Below are 25193 nucleotides of genomic sequence, written 5' to 3' on the forward strand. Positions count from 1 at the left end.
CACACTCATTAAAGGAGTGGTTCTGCAGGTGGGGACCACATCTCAGTACCAATGCTTTCTGGCTGATGTTTTGGTCACTTTTGAATGTTGGTTGTGCTTCCACACTCGTGGAAGCATGAGATGGACTCTATAACCCACAAAAGTTGCTCAGGTAGTGCAGGTCATCCAGGATGGCACATCAATGCTGCTGCGGCAAGAAGGTTTGCTGTGTCTGACAACTTAGTGTCCAGAGGCTGGAGGCGCTACCAGGAGACAGGCCAGTACACCAGGAGATGTGGAGGGGGCAACAACCCAGCAGCAGGACCGCTACCTCAGCCTTTGTGCAAGGAGGAACAGGAGTAGCACTGCCAGAGCCCTGCAAAATGAGCTCCAGCAGGCCACAAATGTGCTTGTGTCTGCACAAACGGTTAGAATTCGACTCCATAAGGATGATCTGAGTGCCCCACGTCCATAGATGGGGTTGTGCTCTTCACAGATGAAAGCAGGTTCACACTGAGCACATGTGACAGACGTGACAGAGTCTGGAGACGCTGTGGAGAGCGATCTGCTGCCTGCAACATCCTTCAGCATGACCGATTTGGCAGTGGGTCAGTAATCGTGTGGGTTGGCATTTCTTTGGAGGGCCACACAGCCCTCCATGGGCTCGCCAGAGGTAGCCTGACTGCCATTAGGAACCGAGATGAGATCCTCAGACCCCTTGTGACCATATGCTGGTGCGGTTGGCCCTGGGTTCCTCCTAATGCAGGACAATGCCAGATCTCATATGGCTGGAGTGTGTCAGCAGTTCCTGCAAGATGAAGGCATTGAAGCTATGGACTGGCCCCCGTTCCCCAGACCTGAATCCGATTGAACACATCTTGGACATCATGTGTCGCACCATCCACCAAGTATGTCAGTATGACTGAATATTCAAACAGCCTAGTGTGGTGGTGAATGCACAAGTTATGGATACCCGAGTCCTATGTGTAGAAAGGAGTAACTAGCCCTCCACTATTCTTCTCAGGACCGCTCCCAGTCCTCCTCGGGACACCTGTAGTGGGGTCTTCTAAATACTTGCTCCATTTTCTACTAAGAACTTGGCTTCTTCTTCTCATCACAGGCGAGATGAAGAGGTGTATATTTCCCTCAGTGTCTTCGTTGCGCCACAGACTGTCCAGGAGTTGGCGGATGCTTTAGTCCAGGTCTTGGAGGAGATCCCTCAGGAGACCATCCGCCGCCTCATAAGGAGCATGCCCAGGCGTTATAGGGAGGTCATACAGGCACGTGGAGGCCACACACACTACTGAGCATCATTTCCTTGTTTTGAGGCATTTCCAATGAAGTTGGATCAGCCTGTAACTTCATTTTCCACTTTGATTTTGAGCATCATTCCAACTCCAGACCAGAGATATTAGTTGTGATTTACGTTGATCATTTTTAGGTTTTATTGTTCTGAACACATTCCACTATGTAATGAATAAAGATTTACAACTGGAATATTTCATTCAGTGATATCTAGGATGTTTCATTTTAGTGTTCCCTTTATTTTTTTGAGCGGTGTGTATATATATATATATATATATATATATATATATATATATATATATATATATATATACCGTATATACTCGAGTATAAGCTGAGATTTTCAGCCCATTTCTTTGGGTTGTAAGTCCCCCTCTCGGCTTATACTCGAGTCATACCCAGGGGTCGGCGGGGGGGGGGGGGGAGCAGGGGCTGTCTAAATATACTCACCTACTCCTGGCGCGGTCCCTGCAGGTCTCTTCTTCCCCGGCGCCGCAGCTTCTTCCTGTATTGAGCGGTCACATGGTACCGCTCGTTACAGTAATGAATATGCGGCTCCACCTTCCATAGGGGTGGAGCCGCTTATTCATTACTGTAATGAGCGGTAACAGTAACTGCTCAATGCAGGAAGAAGCTGCGGCGCCGGGGAAGCAGGGACTGCACCGCGCCAGGAGCAGGTGAGGATAACGGAGAGGGAAGAGCAGCGCGATATTCACCTGCTCCTCGTTCTGGCGCCGCTCCATCGTCAGCGTCTTCTGCAGTGACGCCCAGGTCAGAGGGCGCGATGACGTAGTTAGAGCGCGCCCTCTGCCTGAACGTCAGTGCAGAAGACGCTGAAGATGGAGTAGCGCCAGAACGAGGAGCAAGTGAATATTGAAAGTGCTGGGGGCCTGAGCGACAGAGAGGTGAGTATGTGATTTTTTTTTTTTTTTTTTTTTATTATCACAGCAAATGGGGCAAGTGTCTGTATGGAGCATCTTATGGGGCATAATCAACGTTTGTGCAGCACTATATGGCGCAAATATCTTTATGGAGCATCTTATGGGGTCATAATCAACGTTTGTGCAGCACTATATGGGGCAACTATATTTACGGAGCATCTTATGGGGTCATAATTAACGTTTGTGGAGCATTATATGGGGCAAGTGTCTGTATGGAGCATCTTATGGGGCCATAATCAAGGTTTGTGCAGCGCTATATGGGGCAAATATCTTTATGGAGCATCTTATGGGGCCATAATCAACATTTGTGCAGCATTATATTGGGCAAATGTGTCTATGGAACATCTTATGGGGCCATTATTAACCCCCTTTCTGCCATATGACGTACTATCCCGTTGAGGTGGGGTGGGCCCGTATGACCACCGACGGGATAGTACGTCATACGCGATCGGCCGTGCTCACGGGGCTATTGCAGCTGACATCCGACACTATGTGCCAGGAGCGGTCACAGACTGCCCCCGACACATTAACCCCCGGCACACCGCGATCAAACATGATCACGGTGTGCCGGTGGCATAGGGAAGCATCGCGCAGGGAGGGGGCTCCCTGCGGGCTTCCCAGAGACCCCCGGAGCAACGCGATGTGATCGCGTTGCTGCGAGGGTCTCCTTACCTCCCTCCCTGCAGCAGGCCCGGATCCAATATGGCCGCAGCATCCGGGTCCTGCAGGGAGGGAGGTGGCTTACCAAGTGCCTGCTCAGAGCAGGCGCTTGGTAAGCCTGCAGTGCTGCAAGTCAGATCGCTGTACAAACTGTCAGATCAGCGATCTGTGATGTTCCCCCCCGGGACAAAATAAAAAAGTTAAAAAATTTTTTTTCCAAATGTGTAAAAAAAAAAAAAAAAAAAATCCTAAATAATGAAAAAAAATATATAAATTATTCCCATAAATACATTTATCTAAATTTAAAAAAAACAAAACAAAAGTACACATATTTAGTATCGCCGCGTCTGTAACGACCCGACCTATAAAACTGGCCCACTAGTTAACCCCTTCAGTAAACACCGTAAGGGGAAAAAAAAGAGGCAAAAAACAACGCTTTATTATCATACCGCCGAACAAAAAGTGGAATAACACACGATCAAAAAGACAGATATAAATAACAATGGTACCGCTGAAAACGTCATCTTGTCCCGCAATAAACGAGCCGCCATACAGCATCATCAGCAAAAATAAAAAAGTTAGTCCTCAGAATAAAGCGATGCAAAAATAATTATTTTTTCTATAAAATAGTTTTTATCGTATAAAAGCGCCAAAACATAAAAAAATTATATAAATGAGGTATCGCTGTAATCTTACTGACCCGAAGAATAAAACTGCTTCATCAATTTTACCAAACGCGGAACGGTATAAACTCCTCCCCCAAAAGAAATTCATGAATAGCTGGTTTTTGGTCATTCTGCCTCACAAAAATCGGAGTAAAAAGCGATCAAAAAATGTAACGTGCCCGAAAATATTACCAATAAAAACGTAAACTCGTCCCGCAAAAAAACAAGACCTCACATGACTCTGTGGACCAAAATATGGAAAAATTATAGCTCTCAAAAATATTTTTTGCAATAAAAAGCGTCTTCAGTGTGTGACGGCTGCCAATCATAAAAATCCTCTAAAAAACCCGCTATAAATGAAAATCAAACCCCCCTTCATCACCGCCTTAGTTAGGGAAAAATTAAAAAAATGTATTTATTTCCATTTTCCCCGTTAGGGTTAGGGCTAGGGTTGGGGCTAGGGTTAAGGCTACAGTTAGGGTTGTGGCTAAAGTTAGGGTTAGGATTGGGACTAACGTTACGGTTAGGGTTCAGATTACATTTACGGTTGGGAATAGGGTTGGGATTAGGGTTAGGGGTGTGTCAGGGTTAGAGGTGTGGTTAGGGTTACTGTTGGGATTAGGGTTAGGGGTGTGTTTGGATTAGGGTTTCAGTTATAATTGGGGGGTTTCCACTGTTTAGGCACATCAGGGGCTTTCCAAACGCGACATGGCATCCGATCTCAATTCCAGCCAATTCTGCGTTGAAAAAGTAAAACAGTGCTCCTTCCCTTCCGAGCTCTCCCGTATGCCCAAACAGGGGTTTACCCCAACATATGGGGTATCAGCGTACTCAGGACAAATAGCACAACAACTTTTGGGGTCCAATTTCTCCTGTTACCCTTGGGAAAATACAAAACTGGGGGCTAAAAAATAATTTTTGTGGGGAAAAAAAAGATTTTTTATTTTCACGGCTCTGCGTTATAAACTAGTAAAACACTTGGGGGCTCAAAGTTCTCACAACACATCTAGATAAGTTCCTTGGGGGGTCTAGTTTTCAATATGGGGTCACTTGTGGGGGGTTTCTACTGTTTAGGTACATTAGAGGCTCTGCAAACGCAATGTGACGCCTGCAGACCATTCCATCTAAGTCTGCATTCCAAATGGCGCTCCTTCCCTTCCGAGCCCTCCCAATGCGCCCAAAGGGTGGTTCACCCCCCACATATGGGGTATCAGCGTACTCAGGACAAATTGGACAACAACTTTTGGGGTCGAATTTCTCCCGTTACCCTCGGGAAAATTCAAAACGGGGGGCTAAAAAATAATATTTTGGGGGAAAGTTTTTATTTTTACCGCTCTGCATTATAAACTTCTGTGAAGCCTTTGGTGGGTCAATGCGCTCACCACACATCTAGATAAATTCCTTAGGGGGTCTACTTTCCAAAATGGTGTCACTTGTGGGGGGTTTCAATGTTTAGGCACATCAGGGGCTCTCCAAACGCAACATGGTGTCCCATCTCGATTCCAGTCAATTTTGCATTGAAAAGTCAAATGGCGCTCCTTCGCTTCCGAGCTCTGTCATGCGCCCAAACAGTGGTTTACCCCCACATATGGGGTATCGGTGTACTCAGGACAAATTGTACAACTTTTGAGGTCCATTTTCTCCTGTTACCCTTGGTAAAATAAAACAAATTGGAGCTGAAGTAAATTTTTTGTGAAAAAAAGTAAAATGTTCATTTTTATTTAAACATTCCAAAAATTCCTGTGAAGCACCAGAAGGGTTAATAAACTTCTTGAATATGGTTTTGAGCACCTTGAGGGGTGCAGTTTTTAGAATGGTGTCACACTTGGGTATTTTCTATCATATAGACCCCTCAAAATGACTTCAAATGAGATGTGGTCCCTAAAAAAAAAATGGTGTTGTAAAAATGAGAAATTGCTGGTCAACTTTTAACCCTTATAACTCCCTAACAAAAAAAAAATTGGTTCCAAAATTATGCTGATGTAAAGGAGACATGTGGGAAATGTTACTTATTAAGTATTTTGTGTGACATATCTCTGTGATTGCATAAAAATTCAAAGTTGGAAAATTGCGAAATTTTCAAAATGTTCGCCAAATTTCCATTTTTTCCACAAATAAACGCAGGTAATACCAAAGAAATTTTACCACTATCATGAAGTACAATATGTCACGAGAAAACAATGTCCGAATCACTGGGATCCGTTGAAGCGTTCCAGAGTTATAACCTCATAAAGGGACAGGGGTCAGAATTGTAAAAATTGGCCCGGTCCATAACGTCAAACCACCCTTGGGGGTAAAGGGGTTAACCTTTATGCAGGATTATATGGGGCATATTTTAATATGGAGCATCTTATGGGGCCATCATAAACTTTATGGAGCATTATATGGGGCTTCTGATTCAATATGGATATTCAAAAACACTTAACCTACTGATGTCTCAATTAATCTTACTTTTATTGGTATCTATTTTATTTTTGAAATTTACCAGTAGCTGCTGCATTTTCCACCCTAGGCTTATACTCGAGTCATTAAGTTTTCCCAGTTTTTTGTGGCAAAATTAGGGGGGTCGGCTTATACTCGGGTCAGCTTATACTCGAGTATATACGGTATATTTCGCAAACAGAAGCTCATTAAATGTGTGCGTAATATACTGTTACCAAAATAAAATCACAGTATTACTTTTAACATGCATTTCCCACCCTAGTCTTATACTCGAGTCATTAAGTTTTCCCAGTTTTTTTGTGGCAAAATTAGGGGGGGTCGGCTTATACTCAAGTATATACGGTGTGTATGTGTATATATGAGATATATATATATATATATCACACACACACACTCACATGTGTGTGTATATATATATATATATATATATATATTAGATTGTGGCCCGATTCTAACGCATCATGTCCCCGTAGTATATGGACAATGATGATTCCAGAATTCGCGGCAGACTGTGCCTGTCGCTGATTGGTCGAGGCAACCTTTATGACATCATCGTCGCCATGGCAACCATTATGACATCATCGTCGCTGTGCCCGTTGCTGATTCAGAGACGCGGGAAGTCTACGTCCTTTATGACATCATCGTCGCTGTGCCCGTCGCCAATCAGAGGCGCGGGATTTCTACGTCGATGCTGTGCCCGTCTCTGATTGGTCGAGGCCTGGCGGCCTCGACCAATCAGAGACGCGGGATTTCCAGGACAGACAGACGGAAAAACCCTTAGACAATTATATATATACTAGATTGTGGCCCGATTCTAACGCATCGGGTATTCTAGAATATGCATGTCCCCGTAGTATATGGACAATGATGATTCCAGAATTCGCGGCACACTGTGCCCGTCGCTGATTGGTCGAGGCAACTTTTATGACATCATCGTCGCCATGGCAACCATTATGACATCTACGTCGATACTGTGCCCGTCGCTGAATCAGAAGCGTGAGATGTCTACGTCCTTTATGACATCATCGTCGCTGTGCCCGTTGCTGATTGGTCGAGGCCTGGTGGCCTCGACCAATCAGAGACGCGGGATTTCTACGTCGATGCTGTGCCGGTCTCTGATTGGTCGAGGCCTGGCGGCCTCGACCAATCAGAGAGCCGGGATTTCCAGGACAGACAGACAGACAGACGGAAAAACCCTTAGACAATTATATATATATATATATATATATATATATATATATATATATAATTTTTTTTTTTTTTGTAGTTTTACCTTTGTGCACCACTATGTATGCGTGGCAGAACAGGATCAATGCTGGTAAGAGCCTTAAAAAATAAGGGGAGATGTATCAAAAGTAGTACAAAAGAAAAATTGAGTAGTTTACTGTGTGTGGAGCTTTTATAAACATCGATAACGTTTACTTAGAAATAGCTGCTGTTTTTATGGTTGTGATGTGTTGCACGAACTGCTACATGAGAAAAAGCTGCTGTGTATTTTGTCTTTTCTACTAGTGAGTAGTGAGAAGTTTGACTTGTGGTGATCTTATCTGATGGTTTCAGCAGCCTTTCTTGGGTAACTGAACTGACCATTGTGCGGTTTCCTCCTCACTTTAGGCAGCACAATGAAAGGATATCAGTATTCACCTTATCCAGAAATTGATCAGTACATTTTGTCTCTTTTGACCAGAGAAGGCTTTCATGGAGGTATGGTTAGTCTTAGATTTTCTTTTTTTGCTAATATTATTGAGCACAATAGCACAAATGACAGTTGTTCCTTTTTTTTTTTTAAATTAGGAATTCGGCAGTGGAACTATTTTTCAACTGAAGAATTGTTGGTTTATGATACCATGAATTATCGCTGGTGTGAAAACATCGGCCGAGCTCACAGAAGTAACAATGTCATGTAAGCAGCTATATATCAGCTTCATGGTAAATTGTATTATTGTTACAGATGATTAGTCCACAGTGGTATTCAGGGCAGTGATTTTGTGCTATAAAGAAGCCTACTCCATGTATCTATTAAAGCATATGGGGAAGTGCTGTATTGGTTACTTGTTTTTCTAGAGAAAAGATACTTGTACAATCATTTGCATATTTTTTTTTCAAACTATTTTAAAGTGGATAACCAGGCATATGGTATTTATGGCCTATCCACAGAATAGATCATCAAAAGCAGAATGTTGGCATCTGACATCCAGCACCCCCACCTCGCAGTTGATTTTTGCGGTGGACAGATGTAAACACAATGGCCCTGATTTGTCAAAGAATTTTGGTGTCAAAAGTTTTGAAAAGTCACTAAACTTCGCGTTTTCACAAAATTTTGGTGGGGCGGGGGCAGGACACCACCGCTCATTTCATTCATGATGAGCTGTGGCTTTCCCTGCAACAGAAATGTTACTCTGGTCCCTGACTAGTAAGATTCGTGGTGAGGCGCACGTCACCTGTCTGACATTACTGGTTCATTAAAAGCATGCTCCCATTAATGAATTAGCAACATCTCTCTCTCCAGCATGACTCCTCATAAAGAACTGAGTGGTTCACGCTGCTCTTGAAGAATTGGTGTCTTTCAATGGATTGCTAAACGCATCTCCAGTCAAAGTGTAGTGGCCTCTGCTGGCTAATGCAGGCAACTGCAACACAGCTGTTATCAAATAGACCAGACAGTGCTGCTAGTCTTTGAATGGAGTTGCATTTAGCAGCGCTGAGCGAAGTGTTCACACCCATCCATTGCCCAAGAAAAAAAAAAAACTATGAAACTGATCAATGGGAATGTCGGGAGTCTGAGCAACTATGGTTTGTCCTTATGTCTGGACAAATGTGAGATTTCTTTCTATTTCTCACTTTACCAATTTTATTTCCAGGTTACTAGTAGATTTGAAGAGAGAAATATGGTATCAAAAATGCTATGACCCAGTCTGCAGAGCACAAAACTTTAAGTCAAAGCGTAAGTAACTTTGTTGCAGTGTTGAATTTCAGTCCGTATTAAAAGCAATATAGTGTAATTTCATGTAAGATAAATATATCATTGTGGTCACTGTTTTCATAAAACTTCATAACTTGAACATGAAAATACAGTTTCATGAAAGAAACACATCTAAAGGCGCATTGAATCTTTGCTACAAATGTTTTTCATGCCGGAACTGGGCTGTCTTCTTTGGATGATTTTTGACAAAATCTAATCTGGCCTTTTACTTTTAAGTCTGCTTAATGGTGTGCAACTTGTGGTGATCCCTATGGTTTTGCTCTCGTGAAGTCTTCTCTGTATGGTGAACTTAGATACTCAAACACATTTTTCCTGGAGAGAGTTCTTCTCTTGGGTGGATGTTGTGAAGGGGTTTTATTCACTATGGAAAGGATTCCGTGATCATCCACCACTGTTGGATGTCCAGTCCTTTTTGAGGTCCCAACCTCATTCGTGCATTTTTTTTTATTTGGCCACTTCTAACATTTCTGCTATCTCTGTAATGGATGCCTTTTGCTTGTTTGTTTTTTTTATTTTTGGTTTTGCATTTTCACTTTTTGCTCCTTCTTCGCAGAGCCATAACTTTTTTTTATTTTTTTGTTAAAATGGCCATGTGAGGGCTTGTTTTTTTGCGGGACGAGTTTTTTGAATGACACCATTTGTTTTAACATATAGTGTACTAGAAAGCAGGAAAAAATTCAAAGTGCAGTGAAATTGCAAAAAAAAGTGCAATCCCACAGTTGTTTTTTGTTTTGCTTTTTTTTTTTTTTTAGTATGTTGCGGCGATAAAAAAAAGCGTAATTCTGACGTTTTGTCTTTTTTTCTTGCTACGCCATTTAGTGATCAGGTAAAACCTTTTTTTAATTGATCGGGCGATTCTGAACGCGGCGATACCAAATATGTGTATGTTTGATTTTTTTTAAACTGTTTTATTTTGAATGGGGCGGAAGGAGGGTGATTTGAACCTTTATAATTTTTAAAAAATATTTTTAAAAAACATTTTTTTTTTTTACTTTTTGCATGCTTTAACCCCTCTGTGACCTTAGACGTACTATCCCGTCGAGGTGCCCTGGGCTTATCTGACCCTGGACGGGATAGTACGTCATAGCCGATCGGCCGCGCTCACGGGGGGAGCGCGGCCGATCGCGGCCGGGTGTCAGCTGCTTATCGCACATTAACCCCTGGCACACCGCGATCAAAGATGATCGCGATGTGCCGGCGGTGCAGGGAAGCACCGCGCAGGGAGGGGGCTCCCTGCGGGCTTCCCTGAGACCCCCGGAGCAACGCGATGTGATCGCGTTGCTGCGAGGGTCTCACCTCCCTCCCTGCTCCCTCCAGCCCCGGATCCAAGATGGCCGCGGATCCGGGTCCTGCAGGGAGGGAGGTGGCTTCACAGAGCCTGCTCAGAGCAGGCACTGTGAAGCCTGCAGCGCTGCATGTCAGATCAGTGATCTGACAGAGTGCTGTGCAAACTGTCAGATCACTGATCTGTGATGTCCCCCCCTGGGACAAAGTAAAAAAGTAAAAAAAAAAATTTCCAAATGTGTAAAAAAAATAAAAAAAAATATTCCAAAATAATGAAAAAAAAAAAAAAATATTATTCCCATAAATACATTTCTTCATCTAAATAAAAAAAAACCAATAAAAGTACACATATTTAGTATCGCCGCGTCCGTAACGACCCGACCTATAAAACTGTCCCACTAGTTAACCCCTTCAGTAAACACCGTAAGAAAAAAAAACGAGGCAAAAAACAACGCTTTATTATCATACCGCCGAACAAAAAGTGGAATAACACGCGATCAAAAGGACAGATATAAATAACCATGGTACCGCTGAAAGCGTCATATTGTCCCGCAAAAAAAGAGCCGCCATACAGCATCATCAGCAAAAAAATAAAAAAGTTATAGTCCTGAGAATAAAGCGATGCAAAAATAATTATTTTTTCTGTAAAATAGTTTTTATCGTATAAAAGCACCAAACCATAAAAAAATGATATAAATGAGGTATCGCTGTAATCGTACTGACCCGAAGAATAAAACTGCTTTATCAATTTTACCGAACGCGGAACGGTATAAACGCCTCCCCCAATAGAAATTCATGAATAGCTGGCTTTTGGTCATTCTTCCTCACAAAAATCGGAATAAAAAGCGATCAAAAAATGTCACGTGCCCAAAAATGTTTTCAATAAAAACGTCAACTCGTCCCGCAAAAAACAAGACCTCACATGACTCTGTGGACCAAAATATGGAAAAATTATAGCTCTCAAAATGTGGTATTGCAAAAAATATTTTTTGCAATAAAAAGGGTCTTTCAGTGTGTGACGGCTGCCAATCATAAAAATCCGCTAAAAAACTCGCTATAAAAGTAAATCAAACCCCCCTTCATCACCCCCTTAGTTAGGGAAAAATAAAAAAAAATGTATTTATTTCCATTTTCCCATTAGGGCTAGGGTTAGGGCTAGGGTTAGGGTTAGGGCTAGGGTTAGGGTTAGGGTTGGGGCTACAGTTAGGGTTGGGGCTAAAGTTAGGGTTAGGGTTTAGATTACATTTACAGTTGGGAATAGGGTTGGGATTAGGGGTGTGTCAGGGTTAGAGGTGTGGTTAGGGTTACCGTTGGAATTAGGGTTAGGGGTGTGTTTAGATTAGGGTTTCAGTTATAATTGGGGGGTTTCCACTGTTTCGGCACATCAGGGGCTCTCCAAACACGACATGGCGTCCGATCTCAATTCCAGCCAATTCTGCGTTGAAAAAGTAAAACAGTGCTCCTTCCCTTCCGAGCTCTCCTGTGTGCCCAAACAGGGGTTTACCCCAACATATGGGGTATCAGCGTACTCAGGACAAATTGGACAACAACTTTTGTGGACCAATTTCTCCTGTTACCCTTGGGAAAATACAAAACTGGGGGCTAAAAAATAATTTTTGTGGGAAAACAAAAAGATTTTTTATTTTCACGGCTCTGCGTTATAAACTGTAGTGAAATACTTGGGGGTTCAAAGTTCTCACAACACATCTAGATAAGTTCATTGAGGGGTCTAGTTTCCAATATGGGGTCACTTGTGGGGGGTTTCTACTGTTTAGGTACATTAGGGGCTCTGCAAACGCAATGTGACGCCTGCAGACCAATCCATCTAAGTCTGCATTCCAAATGATGCTCCTTCCCTTCCGAGCCCTCCCATGCGCCCAAACGGTGGTTCCCCCCCACATATCGGGTATCAGCGTACTCAGGACAAATTGGACAACAACATTTAGGGTCCAATTTCTCCTGCTAACCTTGGAAAAATACAAAACTGGGGGCTAAAATATAATTTTTGTGGAAAAAAAATATTTTTTATTTGCATGGCTCTGCGTTATAAACTGTAGTGAAATACTTGGGGGTTCAAAGCTCTCACAACACATCAAGATGAGTTCCTTAGGGGGTCTACTTTCCAAAATGGTGTCACTTGTGGGGGGTTTCTACTGTTTAGGTACATTAGGGGCTCTGCAAACGCAATGTGACGCCTGCAGACCATTCCATCCAAGTCTGCATTCCAAATGGCGCTCCTTCCCTTCCGAACCCTCCCATGCGCCCAAACGGTGGTTCCCCCCCACATATGGGGTATCAGCGTACTCAGGACAAATTGGACAACAACTTTTGGGGTCCAATTTCTCCTTTTACCCTAGGGAAAATACAAAACTGGGGGCTAAAAAATAATTTGTGGGAAAAAAATTTTGTTTTATTTTTATGGCTCTGCATTATAAACTTCTGTGAAGCCCTTGGTGGGTCAAAGTGCTCACCACACATCCAGATAAGTTCCTTAGGGGGTCTACTTTCCAAAATGGTGTCACTTGTGGGGGGTTTCAATGTTTAGGCACATCAGTGGCTCTCCAAACGCAACATGGCGTCCCATCTCAATTCCTGTCAATTTTGCATTGAAAAGTCAAACGGCGCTCCTTCCCTTCCGAGCTCTCCCATGCGCCCAAACAGTGGTTTACTGCCACATATGGGGTATCAGCGTACTCAGGACAAATTGGACAACAACTTTTTGGGTCCAATTTCTCCTGTTACCCTTGGTAAAATAAAACAAATTGGAGCTGAAGTAAATTTTTTGTGTAAAAAAGTTAAATGTTCATTTTTATTTAAACATTCCAAAAATTCCTATTAAACACCTGAAGGGTTAATAAACTTCTTGAATGTGGTTTTGAGCACCTTGAGGGGTGCAGTTTTTAGAATGGTGTCACACTTGGGCATTTTGTATCATATAGACCCCTCAAAATGACTTCAAATGAGACGTGGTCCCTAAAAAAAAATGGTGTTGTAAAAATGAGAAATTGCTGGTCAACTTTTAACCCTTATAACTCCCTAACAAAAAAAAAAATTGGTTCCAAAATTATGCTGATGTAAAGGAGACATGTGGGAAATGTTACTTATTAAGTATTTTGTGTGACATATCTCTGTGATTTAATTGCATAAAAATTCAAAGTTTGAAAATTGCGAAATTTTCAAAATTTTCGCCAAATTTCCGTTTTTTTCACAAATAAACGCAGGTACTATCAAAGAAATTTTACCACTATCATGAAGTACAATATGTCACGAGAAAACAATGTCAGAATCACCAGGATCCGTTGAAGCGTTTCGGAGTTATAACCTCATAAAGGGACAGTGGTCAGAATTGTAAAAATTGGCCCGGTCATTGACGTGCAAACCACCCTTGGGGGTAAAGGGGTTAATAGTCTCCATGGGAGACTAGAAGCTGCCATAATGCGATCGGCTCTGCCACATACAGGCGATAATCAGATTGCCTATATGTAGCAGAATTACTCACTTGCTATGAGTGCCGACCACCAGGCGGCACTTATAGCAGTTCGGCAGTGACAACCATAGAGGTCTGCAGGAGGCCTCTGGTTGTCATGTCAACCCACTGGTGACCCGCGATCACGTGACGTGGGTTACCGGTGGGCAGATTTCCGGCACGATTGCCGGAAGCGCATGTTAAATGCCACTGTCAGAGCTTGACAGCGGCATTTAACGGGTTAATAGCCACGGGTGGATCGCGATTCCACCCGCGGCTGTTCTAGGCACATATCAGCTCACCGCCGGAGTCCGGCATCGGCGTACATTTATGCCCGATGTCGGAAAGGGGTTAACCACATGTTGTTGGATGTGCAGCAACAGCTTCCAAATGGAAATACCTCACCTGGAATCAGCTCCAGACCTTTTACCTGCTTAATTGATGATGCATTAATGACGGAAAAAGCCATGCAGCCGATTAAAGTACTTTCGAGATAATTGTCCAATTAGTTTTGATCCTTTTAAAAGAGGCAGCTACATAGAAATACCAATGGAGTCATTTTGACTCCTCGCAATTTTTAGTTTCAACATGTTTTTATTTTTCAAAGAAAAACCAAGAAAGTTTCACAACAAAGTCCCACGCAGGGGAATATACATAAGTGTAGTCAAATTCTAGATTAACCTTGATAGTATTAACCCTCCGTCACATACAACTGATCTGACAGGCGCTTCTCTTTTACTTTCATTTCTCCTTCCTCACCAGATTGTGAGGAAACCCCCTCCCTCCAGGTAGTCTCCTGTCTCTTGAAGGTCTGTGAAACCTGATATCACAGTTGGATTTCAGAGCTTCAGGGGAGAGGATATAGCTGCACAGATCTCTCAGGCTCATTGTATGTGAATACGTCACATTCAGTAAGGTTGGTATTTTATGTTTTTATTCATCACAATAGTTTATTTAGCTTGTTTTATGAATGTATAGCACAAAATGTGAGGATATTTCATAGAAATAAGGGAGATTTTATAAAAGAAAGTGTGCTGCTCAGGCATATACAGTAGTTCCCTAACATGTTCCTTCTCTTGCTTCAGATTATCTGCTGAAATGGAGAGGAAAATGTACAATTTATCCAAACAACTTGATGTTGAGGAAGTAACAAACATGCTGTTAGATGATAGAGACCTCACACTGAATGAGGATTTAGGAGAGGAAAGTGAGATTGATTCTCATGATGAGGTGGAAGAATGTGTCCTGGATTCTGAAACAGAGCAAGATGGTGACAGTGGTGAGGATGAAGAAGTTGGATCATATTATATTGGAAAAGATAAAAATACTAAATGGAACAAGAAGCCATTCCAGAAAAAACGTAGGGAACCTTTAAACATTATTACTCACCTTCCTGCAGTAATAGGAACTGCACGTAATGCAAAAACTGCAGTTGAATGCTGGAACAGTATATTTACAGATGACATTCTGGACTCTATTGTCACATATACCAACCAATATATAGACATTATAAAGGACAAGTACATCTGCAACAGAACCATCAAGCCCACAGATGAAATAGAACTGCATGCTTTTTTTGGATTACTGTACCTTGCAGGAGCTTATAGGGCAAATAGACAAAGTTTGGAGGAACTTTGGGGTAAAGATGGGGATGGAGTTGAAAAATTTAGCCTTGTTATGTCCATAAACAGATTCAAGATTCTAATTCGTTGCCTTCGGTTTGACGACAGAACTACCCGAACCGAACGCAAAACACATGACCGACTTGCTCCAATTCGTGATATATTTCAAAGATTTGTTGTAAACTGTAAACAAAGTTATTACCCTGGAGAGAATCTCACTATTGACGAAATGCTCCCTGGTTTTCGTGGTAGATGTGCCTTTCGTCAATACATTCCATCAAAGCCAAACAAATATGGAATAAAAATTTATGCCCTTGTTGATGCCAGTAAGACCTACACTTACAACCTGGAAGTTTATGCAGGAAAACAACCAGAAGGTCCTTACTGTGTGAGCAACAAACCCATTGATGTTGTAAAAAGACTGGCTGAACCCTTATTTGGATCGGGTCGCAATATTACAGCTGACAATTGGTTTACAAGTTGTGATCTGATTGATTATCTGAAAATTCAGAAGCTGTCATATGTGGGAACTGTAAGAAAAAACAAAAGGGAATTGCCGCCACAGTTTGTAAGTGTGAAAGAGAGACAACAGTACAGCAGTATGTTTGCATTCCATAATGGAAAGGCTTTAGTTTCCTATGTACCACATGCCAAAAAAATCGTACTTCTTCTATCAACACTTCATGATGATGCTGCCATCGATCCTGGGACTGGGGCAGAAAAAAAACCGGAGATAATTACATTTTACAATGCCACCAAAGGGGGTGTGGATACAGCAGATCAGATGTGCTCCACTTTCAACGTCAGCAGAAACATCAAACGCTGGCCAATGGTCATATTTTTTGCTATGTTGAATTTGGGTGGTATAAATTCACAAGTAATTTATCTTGAAAACAAGCTTGAACCACTCCGTAGATGATTGTATCTGAAAAAATTGGCCCATGAACTAGTACTTGGAGAGCTACGCAGGAGAAGCGTGAAAACAATCGGTATCCCCTCTCGCCTTCAAGTTCAGCTCAAAAGGTTCCGCCCAGAAGATGATGGTGAAAAGTCACCATCTGCACCACCTCACAAAAGAAGGAGATGCACCACCTGCCAAACGGAAAGCGGAACCAGAAGACTTTCAAATTATGAATGTCTCAAATGTCATAAAGCAATTTGCCTGACACATGCAAAAATGGTGTGTAATTCTTGCTATTTGCTCTGCAAGTGTGACTTTTCTGGGGAAACCTCAGCATCTACTTCTGATTGAATATGTTTTTAATAGTACTTAAGGTACCTTAAAATTAAGTTTGTGTTCAAAAATTTTCTTTGTACATTTTTTTGAGAGAGTCGAACTGGGGACTATATGGCGGGAGTTTTGAAAAGTTTGTATTTCATAGTTATTAGTTTTATGTTAAGTAAATGGTTTTTTTTGCAACTGATTATGTGTAGTCTCTTTTATTACATCCCCATGAAGGTCACTGATCACTTTTAGAGCACTGAAATTGCAAACATTAGATATTATAGGTATTTTTCCAGCAGGCGCCTGACAGGCACATTGTATGTGAACTCGTTAGTCCGAATATTGTGTGTGACGGAGGGTTAAACATTACAATTAAACACGCAGACAAGGATAGGTGGTTGAAAAAGACAAGAGGAGGGGGTGGGGGAGTAAGAGATCCATTACTGCATCAGAGTACTATCAATGGTCGGGCATAGGGGCGAGTCCAAGGAAGTCTATCGGACACTAAATTGGCCTCATAGTGATAGTGATAAGACTTGGTCAAGATTACTGCTAGAGTTCCTTTCGATACACGGCCTCCATACTTGATAGTAAGGCTCCCATGAGTCATCTCTTGTAGCTTGTATTCGTTCACATAGCATGATAATGTTCATCTTGTCAATTACTGAAGAGAGAGATAGGGTAGTTGTTTTCCATTTCGTTGCAATGTGTAGCTTAGTGGCGAGGAACAGCTGATTGACTAAATTATGAAGTTTGTTGGAGAAGCCCGGGTATCTGGCCCCCAGTAGGAACACCGTTGCATCTAATTGAATCGCCCCACCATGTAGCTCCTCCACAATAGATTTAATCCTTAACCAGAGGGCGGATACAATCGGGCAATCCCACCACGTGTGCCTCAAGTCGCCCTGGGCTCCACACCCCCTGAAACACCGATCCGATAAAAGTTCATTTTAAAAATTGTCTGTGTCTGACCGTGTACCAAACATACCACATCTCCTGGGCAGGGGAGGAAGCAAAAGACAATTCTAACATTACAGCAGGAGATCGCAGAGAATACATTTTGTGAGGTAAAATATTTTTTAAAAACAGTCAGTGAAATATTTTACCTGACAAAATGAATCCACTGTGATCCCCTGCTGTAATGTCAGTATTATCTTGTGCTTCCTCCCCTGCTCAGGAGATGTAGTATGCTCTGTACACGGTCAGGTACAGTCAATTTTTAAAATGAACTTTTATTCGTGGGAATACCAAAAGTCATTAGATTAAAAAACCGCTCTAATGTAACCGGCTTCCTCTGCCTGTAGACACGTCGCGCATCTGCCGCCGGAATCAGCCGAATTGTTCACTGCAACTGCGCGTAATTTAGACCGCCGCCATATTTGTGCAGACAGATAGCGGCAGTCACATTAAAACTGCGCATTCGCTCCTCCTGTACAAAGATGACGACAGCAGTCAGTGAATCAATCAGCTGATCCTGGCGGCAGCATGTTCGCAACGATGTTCCGCTAGTGGTACCACGCAAAAGGCTGCGTGAGTGTGGGTGCGTGAGTGTGAATGTATGTGTGTTGCGTATGGCGTATAGTGTGTGGTGCGACGGTGTTCTGCTGGTGGTACAGCGCAATAGGTTGGTACCAACAGCAGTTTCCATATTGGGTGTCCCAATATGGCGGTCGGTGAACTTCCTCCTCTTGGAATTCTGGAATACAGTGGCATCTGGACAGACCAGGAAATAAAAACATTACAAGGCAATTATATAAATAGATTCTGTGGATAGACAAGAAATGTTGATTTTGGGACACCACTTATACTGCACATACAGCACCTGGTCTGAGTTTCTCACCTGAATGGCTAGTCATATATGCTTTTCTTGCACTTTCAAATTCATTACGTTTTGTATGATTTTAGTTCCTTTTCTTTGCAGTTTTTCCTCTGCCTCCAGAAGTGTGTCTTCCATATATACTTAAGGAGGTTAGTATTATATACCGTCTTCTTAATTACCTTTTCATCCCTAGAAAAATAATATCTCCTGTCTGGTCATCCCACATCTTCATGTCTAGCAGAGTTCAGGGAAACATTTTCTAAGTAATATACAGTACAGACAAAAAGTTTGGACACACCTCATTTAAATATTTTTCTGTACATTCACACTGAAGGCATCAAAATTATGAATTAACACATGTGGAATTACCGTATATACTAGAGTATGAGCCGAACCGAGTATAAGCAGACTCCCCTAATTTTGCCACAAAAAACTGGGAAAACTTATTGACTCCAGTATAAGCCTAGGGTAGGAAATGCAGCAGCTACCGGTGAATTTCAAAAATAAAAATAGATGCTCCATACCGTTCATTATTGCCCCATAGATGCTCCATATAAAGCTGTGCCCCATATAATGCTCTGCACCATTCATTATGGCCCCATAGATGCTCCATATAATGCTCTGCACCGTTCATTATGGCCCCATAGATGTTCCATAGAAAGCTGTGTCATATAGAATGCTCTGCACCGTTCATTATGGCCCCATAGATGCTCCATATAAAACTGTGCCATATAGAATGCCCTGCACCGTTTATATGGAGCATCTATGGGGCCATAATGAAGCTGTGCCATATAGAATGCTCTTCACCATTCATTATGGCCCCATAGATGCTCCACATAAAGCTGTGCCCCATATATAATGCTCTGCACTGTTCATTATGGCCCCATAGATGCTCCAAAGAAAGCTGTGCCATTTATAATGCTCTGCACCGTTGATTATTGCCCCATAGATGCTCCATATAAAGCTGTCCAATATATAATGCTGCTGCTGCTGCAAAAAAAAAAAAAAAATCACATACTCACTCTCTTGCTCAGGACGCTGGTGCTTTCAATATTTACCTGCTCCTCGTGCGGCTCCGTCTCCAGCACTGACGCTCAGCAGAGGGCGCGCACTGACTACGTCACCGCGCCCTCTAACCTGAGCGTCACAGCTAGAGGACGCTGGAGACGGAGCCGCACTGGAATGAGGAGCAGGTGAATATCGCGCAGCGCTCCCCTCCCGGTATACTTACCTGCTTCCGTCGCGGTCCCTGCAGTCCCGGCGCTGCATCTTCTTCCTGTATTGACCGGTCACAGTTACCCCTCTGTATCAGTCAGTCATTGTTAGTTTGTAAACTGTATGTGATATCTGTAACTTGTATGTAACCGCTTCTCATGTAAAGCACCATGGAATCAATGGTGCTATATAAATAATAATAATTTTCAGTCATGAATATGTGGCTCCACCTCTATGGGAGGTGGAGCCGCATATTCATTTATGTAATGAGCGGTACCATGTGACCGCTCAATACAGGAAGAAGATGCAGCACTGGAAGAAGCAGGGACTGCAGGGACCGCGCCGGAGCAGGTAAGTATAATTACACAGCTCCCGCTCCCCCTCCCCTGCCGACCCCCGGGTATGACTCAAGTATAAGCCGAGAGGGGGACTTTCAGCCCAAAAAAATGGGCTGAAAATCTCAGCTTATACTAGAGTATATACTTAACAAAAAAGGGTGAAATAATTGAAAATATGTCTTATATTCTAGGTTCTTCAAAGTAGCCACCTTTTGCTTTGATGACTGCTTTGCACACTCTTGGCATTCTCTTGATGAGCTTCAAGAGGTAGTCACCAGAAATGGTCTTCCAACAATCTTGAAGGAGTTCCCAGAGATGCTTAGCACTTGTTGGCCCTTTTGCCTTCACTCTGCGATCCAGCTCACCCCAAACCATCTTGATTGGGTTTAGTTCTGGTGACTGGAGGCCAGGTCATCTGGCGTAGCACCCCATCACTCTCCTTCTTGGTCAAATATCCCTTATACAGCCTGGAGGTGAGTTTGGAGTCATTGTCCTGTTGAAAAATAAATGATGGTCCAACTAAACGCAAATCGGATGGAATAGCATGCCACTGCAAGATGCTGTGGAAGCCATGCAGGTTCAGTATGCCTTCAACTTTGAATAAATCCCCAACAGTATCACCAGCAAAGCATCCCCACACATCACACCTCCTCCTCCATGCTTCATGGTGGGAACCAGGCTTGTAGAGTCCATCCGTTCACCTTTTCTGCATCGCACAAAGACATGGTGGTTGGAACCAAAGATCTCAAATTTGGACTCATCAGACCAAAGCACAGATTTCCACTGGTCTAATGTCCATTCCTTGTGTCCTTTAGCCCAAACAAGTCTCTTCTGCTTGTTGCCTGTCCTTAGCAGTGGTTTCCTAGCAGCTATTTTACCATGAAGGCCTGCTGCACAAATTCTCCTCTTAACAGTTGTTGTAGAGATGTCTCTGCTGCTAGAACTCTGTGTGGCATTGACCTGGTCTCTCATCTGAGCTGTTAACCTGCGATTTCTGAGGCTGGTGACTCAGATAAACTTATCCTGAGAAGCAGAGGTGACTCTTGGTCTTCCTTTCCTGGGGCGGTCCTCATGTGAGCCAGTTTCTTTGTAGCGCTTGATGGTTTTTGCCATTGCACTTGGGGACACTTTCAAAGTTTTCCCAATTTTTCGGACTGACTGACCTTCATTTCTTAAAGTAATGATGGCCACTCGTTTTTCTTTACTTATAGCTGCTTTTTTCTTGCCATAATACAAATTCTAACAGACTATTCAGTAGGACTATCAGCTGTGTATCCACCAGACTTCTGCTCAACACAACTGATGGTCCCAACCCCATTTATAAGGCAAGAAATCCCACTTATTAAATCTGACAGGGCACACCTGTGAAGTGAAAACCATTTCCGGTGGCTACCTCTTGAAGCTCATCAAGAGAATGCCAAGAGTGTGCAAAGCAGTCATCAAAGCAAAAGGTGGCTTCTTTGAAGAACCTAGAATATAAGACATTTTCTGTTGTTTCACACTTTGTTAACTATATAATTCCACATGTGTTAATTCATAGTTTTGATGCCTTCAGTGTGAATGTACAATTTTCATAGTCAAGAAAATACAGAAAAATCTTTAAATGAGAAGGTGTGTCCAAACTTTTGGTCTGTATTATATTTTGGGAAGAAGAGTCTTGAAAAATGCTTTTTTTTTCTTCACAGAATGGACATTTTACTTTGTAGATAGTTTTCAGCAAAACATGAGTGTCACTAGAGTAACGGGGCATCTTTAATAATTTTGCTGACGTGAATATCTCTTTACTTTTGTGTCTGGTGTTTTCTTGAGTAGCTGTGTTTATATGAAATATATTTAGAGAAATATGGTTCTTTTGTTATACAATATAATAGAGAAATGAACTGAAATGCTGTATATTCGAATATAACACAAAACATGTCTGACAGGAAGAAGAAGGCTCTCTTACTTGGGATGAAAATGGTAACATTACAGAAATCAAACAAGATCTCCTACTTGTAGAGGAGCTGGCTGTAGGCAAATCCTGGGAATGTTGCATTGATGATGCCGCAATTGTAGAGGCTGCTGAAGATGCAGAACTAGTGGATGCGGCAGATCGTAGCCTGGAAAACTGGAGTGTGGAGGAGACCGATATACCAGATGAACTTTTATTACAAGCAGTCGATGCACATTGCACATTTGACAAAACATGACCAACTATTTTTTGGGGTGTTGCATAGATGGATCTTGGAAATAATGAGGTGCAGGAAAGTGTCATAACTGAGAAGTATTTTCTGCCAATCACAATTTTTATATACTTTGTTGAAATACACTATAAAACTGGCTGGCTATGGTTATGTACGTACAACTCAAGAAAAATGTTGTTGTTTTTTTTTTTTTTAAATATACAAAGTATATTTTTACAGATGGAAAATATTTCTATATAGCCCAGGGTATTGTGCAAATATAGTATAACAATGAGACCTTGTTGTAGAGGTGCACCGTTATGGTTCTGGAAGTTGTAATATACTGTTCCGCACTGCTACAAGTGAATATTTTTTTTCTACACAAAACGTTTCACAAGTTGACCATACATGGATCCTATAACTAAGAATAGGACTTTGTTGCATTCACAAATCTACCTCCCGACATGCTGTAGTGTTTCGCTATACTGCCTGTCAGATTAACCATGCGTAGCGGGAGTCTGCCACCACAGAATGACTGTTCAAACCAGGTGCACCCTAGCTGTGGCAAAACATTTAAATGCACCTTCCCACCTTCTTGTTTTCATCTATTTTATTTCTGTCAATAAGTAGATGGAAAGGTTTACTGAACTGTTTGGTCATCCCATTTACGTGGTTTGAACAGTGAGTTTGTGCTGATAGACTCCCTTTTAGTCTTTGGTCGATTGAAATAAAAAGTTCATTGGCTGATTGGAGCTGTATGCAATGGCAAGCTAAGTGATCCTCTCCTACCAGCACTCGCCTAGGTGAAGCACAGGCTGCTCCTGAATCAGCACGTGCACTGGCAAAATGAGACTGTTCCACCAGTAAGCTCCAAGCCCTATCAGTGAACTTTTTATTGTGTCTGGACATCCCCTTTAAATAAAGGTATGCTTCAAAGAAAATATTAGTATGAAATGTATTGTGCAATCCAATGAAATCTTCATACAAGGTAAGGAATATGTACAGGTCAAGATAAGTGATTGCCGTACTATCGAAAGGAGCCCGACTGATTACTAGGACAGGGGTCATAAGTCAAGTTAACCAGATGATTCTGATGAAAAATGTGACTCTGCTGCCGCAGTGGAATTTCCCGGACCAAACTATGTATGATCACCAAAGCCCCTGAAGCGATCAGTTGACTTAAGATTACTGACCAGGATGTTAGCTATACGCAGTAAATACGGTAGTACGTTTCTTAAATAGAAGCAACAAAATAATTTATCAACAGAATTGTTTCCAAAGCACAATAATAAATGTTCTATGGTCGGTTTCACATATTGGTTTTCTTTTGTATACATTAAAAAAACTGACGGATTTCTATCAGTCCTTGGGATAAGATTTCCATAAGTTGATTAGGTTTTTACCATTATTGTTTCAGCGGTTTTCTTGTATGCAAAAAATAAAACTTAGTTTTTCTAAGTTTCTCCTTGCAAGCATTCAATGAAAAACCGGGACAGCTCTCTAAGATGGTGTTTAGAAATCGAGCGCGTCACCGGCATGACATACATCACTAGATCATGGGATTGGAAAAAAAATTCTGATCATCTGTTTTAAGAAAAAAACTGAAGAAATCCTTTTCAATTTGGTGGGGAAAAATTAAATGAAGTTAAAAGTTAGTGTCATACTACAAACCTTACATTATACACAGTAAATAAATCAAATTCCCCTAGTGCCTTACAAATGGGTTACTACATGGCGGTATAGCAGTAAAAGCTCATTGCTTTTGACTACACAATTGTACATTTAACCCCTTAGTGACCAAGCCAAATTTTTTAAATCTGACCAGTTTCGCTTTATGTGGTAGTAACTCTGGAACGCTTCAACATATCCCACTGATTTTGAGATTGTTTTTCGTGACATATTGTACCTTATGATAATGGTATATTTAGGTGGCTATGTTTTGTGTTAATTTCTAAAAAATATCAGACATTTTACAAACATTTGAAAAAAATTAGCAATTTTCAAACTTTGAATGATTATTCCTTTAATCCAGATAGTCATACCACACAAAAAACATTAATAAATAACATTTCCCACATGTCTGCTTTATATCAGCACCATTTTTAAAAGCTGTTTTTTGTTAACATTTTAGAAGGTTTAACAATGTAGCAGTAATTTTTCATTTACAAAACCTATTTTATTTTTTAGGGACCTATCCAGGTTTGAACTGCCTTTGGAAGTCCTATATATTGGAAACCCCCCTAAAAGTGAAACCATTTTAAAAATCGCACACCTCAACATATTCAAAATTGCTTTTAGGTAGTTTATTAACCCTTCAGTTGCGTTTCAGCAATTAATGCAAATGACATGACAGAAATGAAGAAATTAATTTTTACCATCTAAATGCTGATAACTTCTGAACAGGCTGCTATAGCCGGCAGATTCTAAGGCCACTATTTGGCCATAAATTGCCATGGCAAACATCAGGGCCACACAATCAAGATCTCAGTGTGCTGATGGGGTTAAAGAGGGAGAAGCCACACTCTGTTAACCATCTAGATACTGTAGTCATTGACAGCAGCATTTAAGGGGTTAAACGGCTATAGTCTGTAGCAACACTGATCATGGCTGATGCAAGTTGTCAGCTATAGAGTACAGCTCATAGCGGCTGGATGGTCACCCGTCGGGGGTGAAAGACTTATTAATGGTCACTGAGGGGTACCTTCTGTAATCGTCTGTGTAGAGGTAGTATTATATAAAATGAGGTATTAGATACAGTTCTTTTGTCAGCAGTGAGACAATGCAAGGTATTTCCTTCCCACCCTTGCTAGATTCATAATCTAATGCCACCATATGGTTTGTGCGGGTCAGAATCTGCAGTAACTCCATTCTGTTTCCATGTTCTTGCAGCAACTTACACAGAGATTGAATGAACCAGGAACCATTAACAGAGTTTCTCCAGGCAAAATATCCTAGAGAAAAAATAATGGCAAAGATTGTGTTATTAAATTAGAAATCATAGTACTTCCATGTTGAAGGGGTACTCCGGCTCTGCTCACTTCCATATTGGCACATGAGCCTGACCAATGAGGTCACGTCTGCAGCTGT

The 25193-nt window shown here is 41.8% G+C and overlaps 2 protein-coding genes across 9 annotated transcripts in view; one reads left to right on the forward strand and one right to left on the reverse strand.

Annotated features, from left to right (window-relative positions):
• PRIMPOL (primase and DNA directed polymerase) overlaps positions 1-23568 on the forward strand; it is a 112532-nt gene extending 88964 nt beyond the window's left edge. For 3 of the 4 annotated variants that reach the window (XM_069744298.1, XM_069744297.1, XM_069744296.1), the window contains exons 9-13: positions 7607-7696; positions 7787-7895; positions 8854-8936; positions 18494-18540; positions 21870-23568. In XM_069744298.1, coding sequence (XP_069600399.1) covers positions 7607-7696; positions 7787-7895; positions 8854-8936; positions 18494-18540; positions 21870-22133 — 593 coding nt within the window. In that variant the 3' untranslated portion in view covers positions 22134-23568. The remainder of the gene's footprint in view (positions 1-7606; positions 7697-7786; positions 7896-8853; positions 8937-18493; positions 18541-21869) is intronic. The other variant, XM_069744299.1, reaches the window with a different exon arrangement.
• A 370-nt stretch (positions 23569-23938) lies between these two features.
• The window catches only part of LOC138656941 (caspase-3-like), a 34508-nt gene continuing 33253 nt past the window's right edge, over positions 23939-25193 (reverse strand). For 4 of the 5 annotated variants that reach the window (XM_069744304.1, XM_069744305.1, XM_069744303.1 and 1 more), the window contains one exon: positions 23941-25057. In XM_069744304.1, the coding sequence (XP_069600405.1) occupies positions 24837-25057 (221 nt within the window). In that variant the 3' untranslated portion in view covers positions 23941-24836. Of the gene's footprint in view, positions 25058-25193 lie in introns of all 5 variants that reach the window. The other variant, XM_069744306.1, reaches the window with a different exon arrangement.

The sequence above is a fragment of the Ranitomeya imitator genome, chromosome 1, assembly GCF_032444005.1.
Source record: "Ranitomeya imitator isolate aRanImi1 chromosome 1, aRanImi1.pri, whole genome shotgun sequence".
NCBI lineage: Eukaryota > Metazoa > Chordata > Amphibia > Anura > Dendrobatidae > Ranitomeya > Ranitomeya imitator.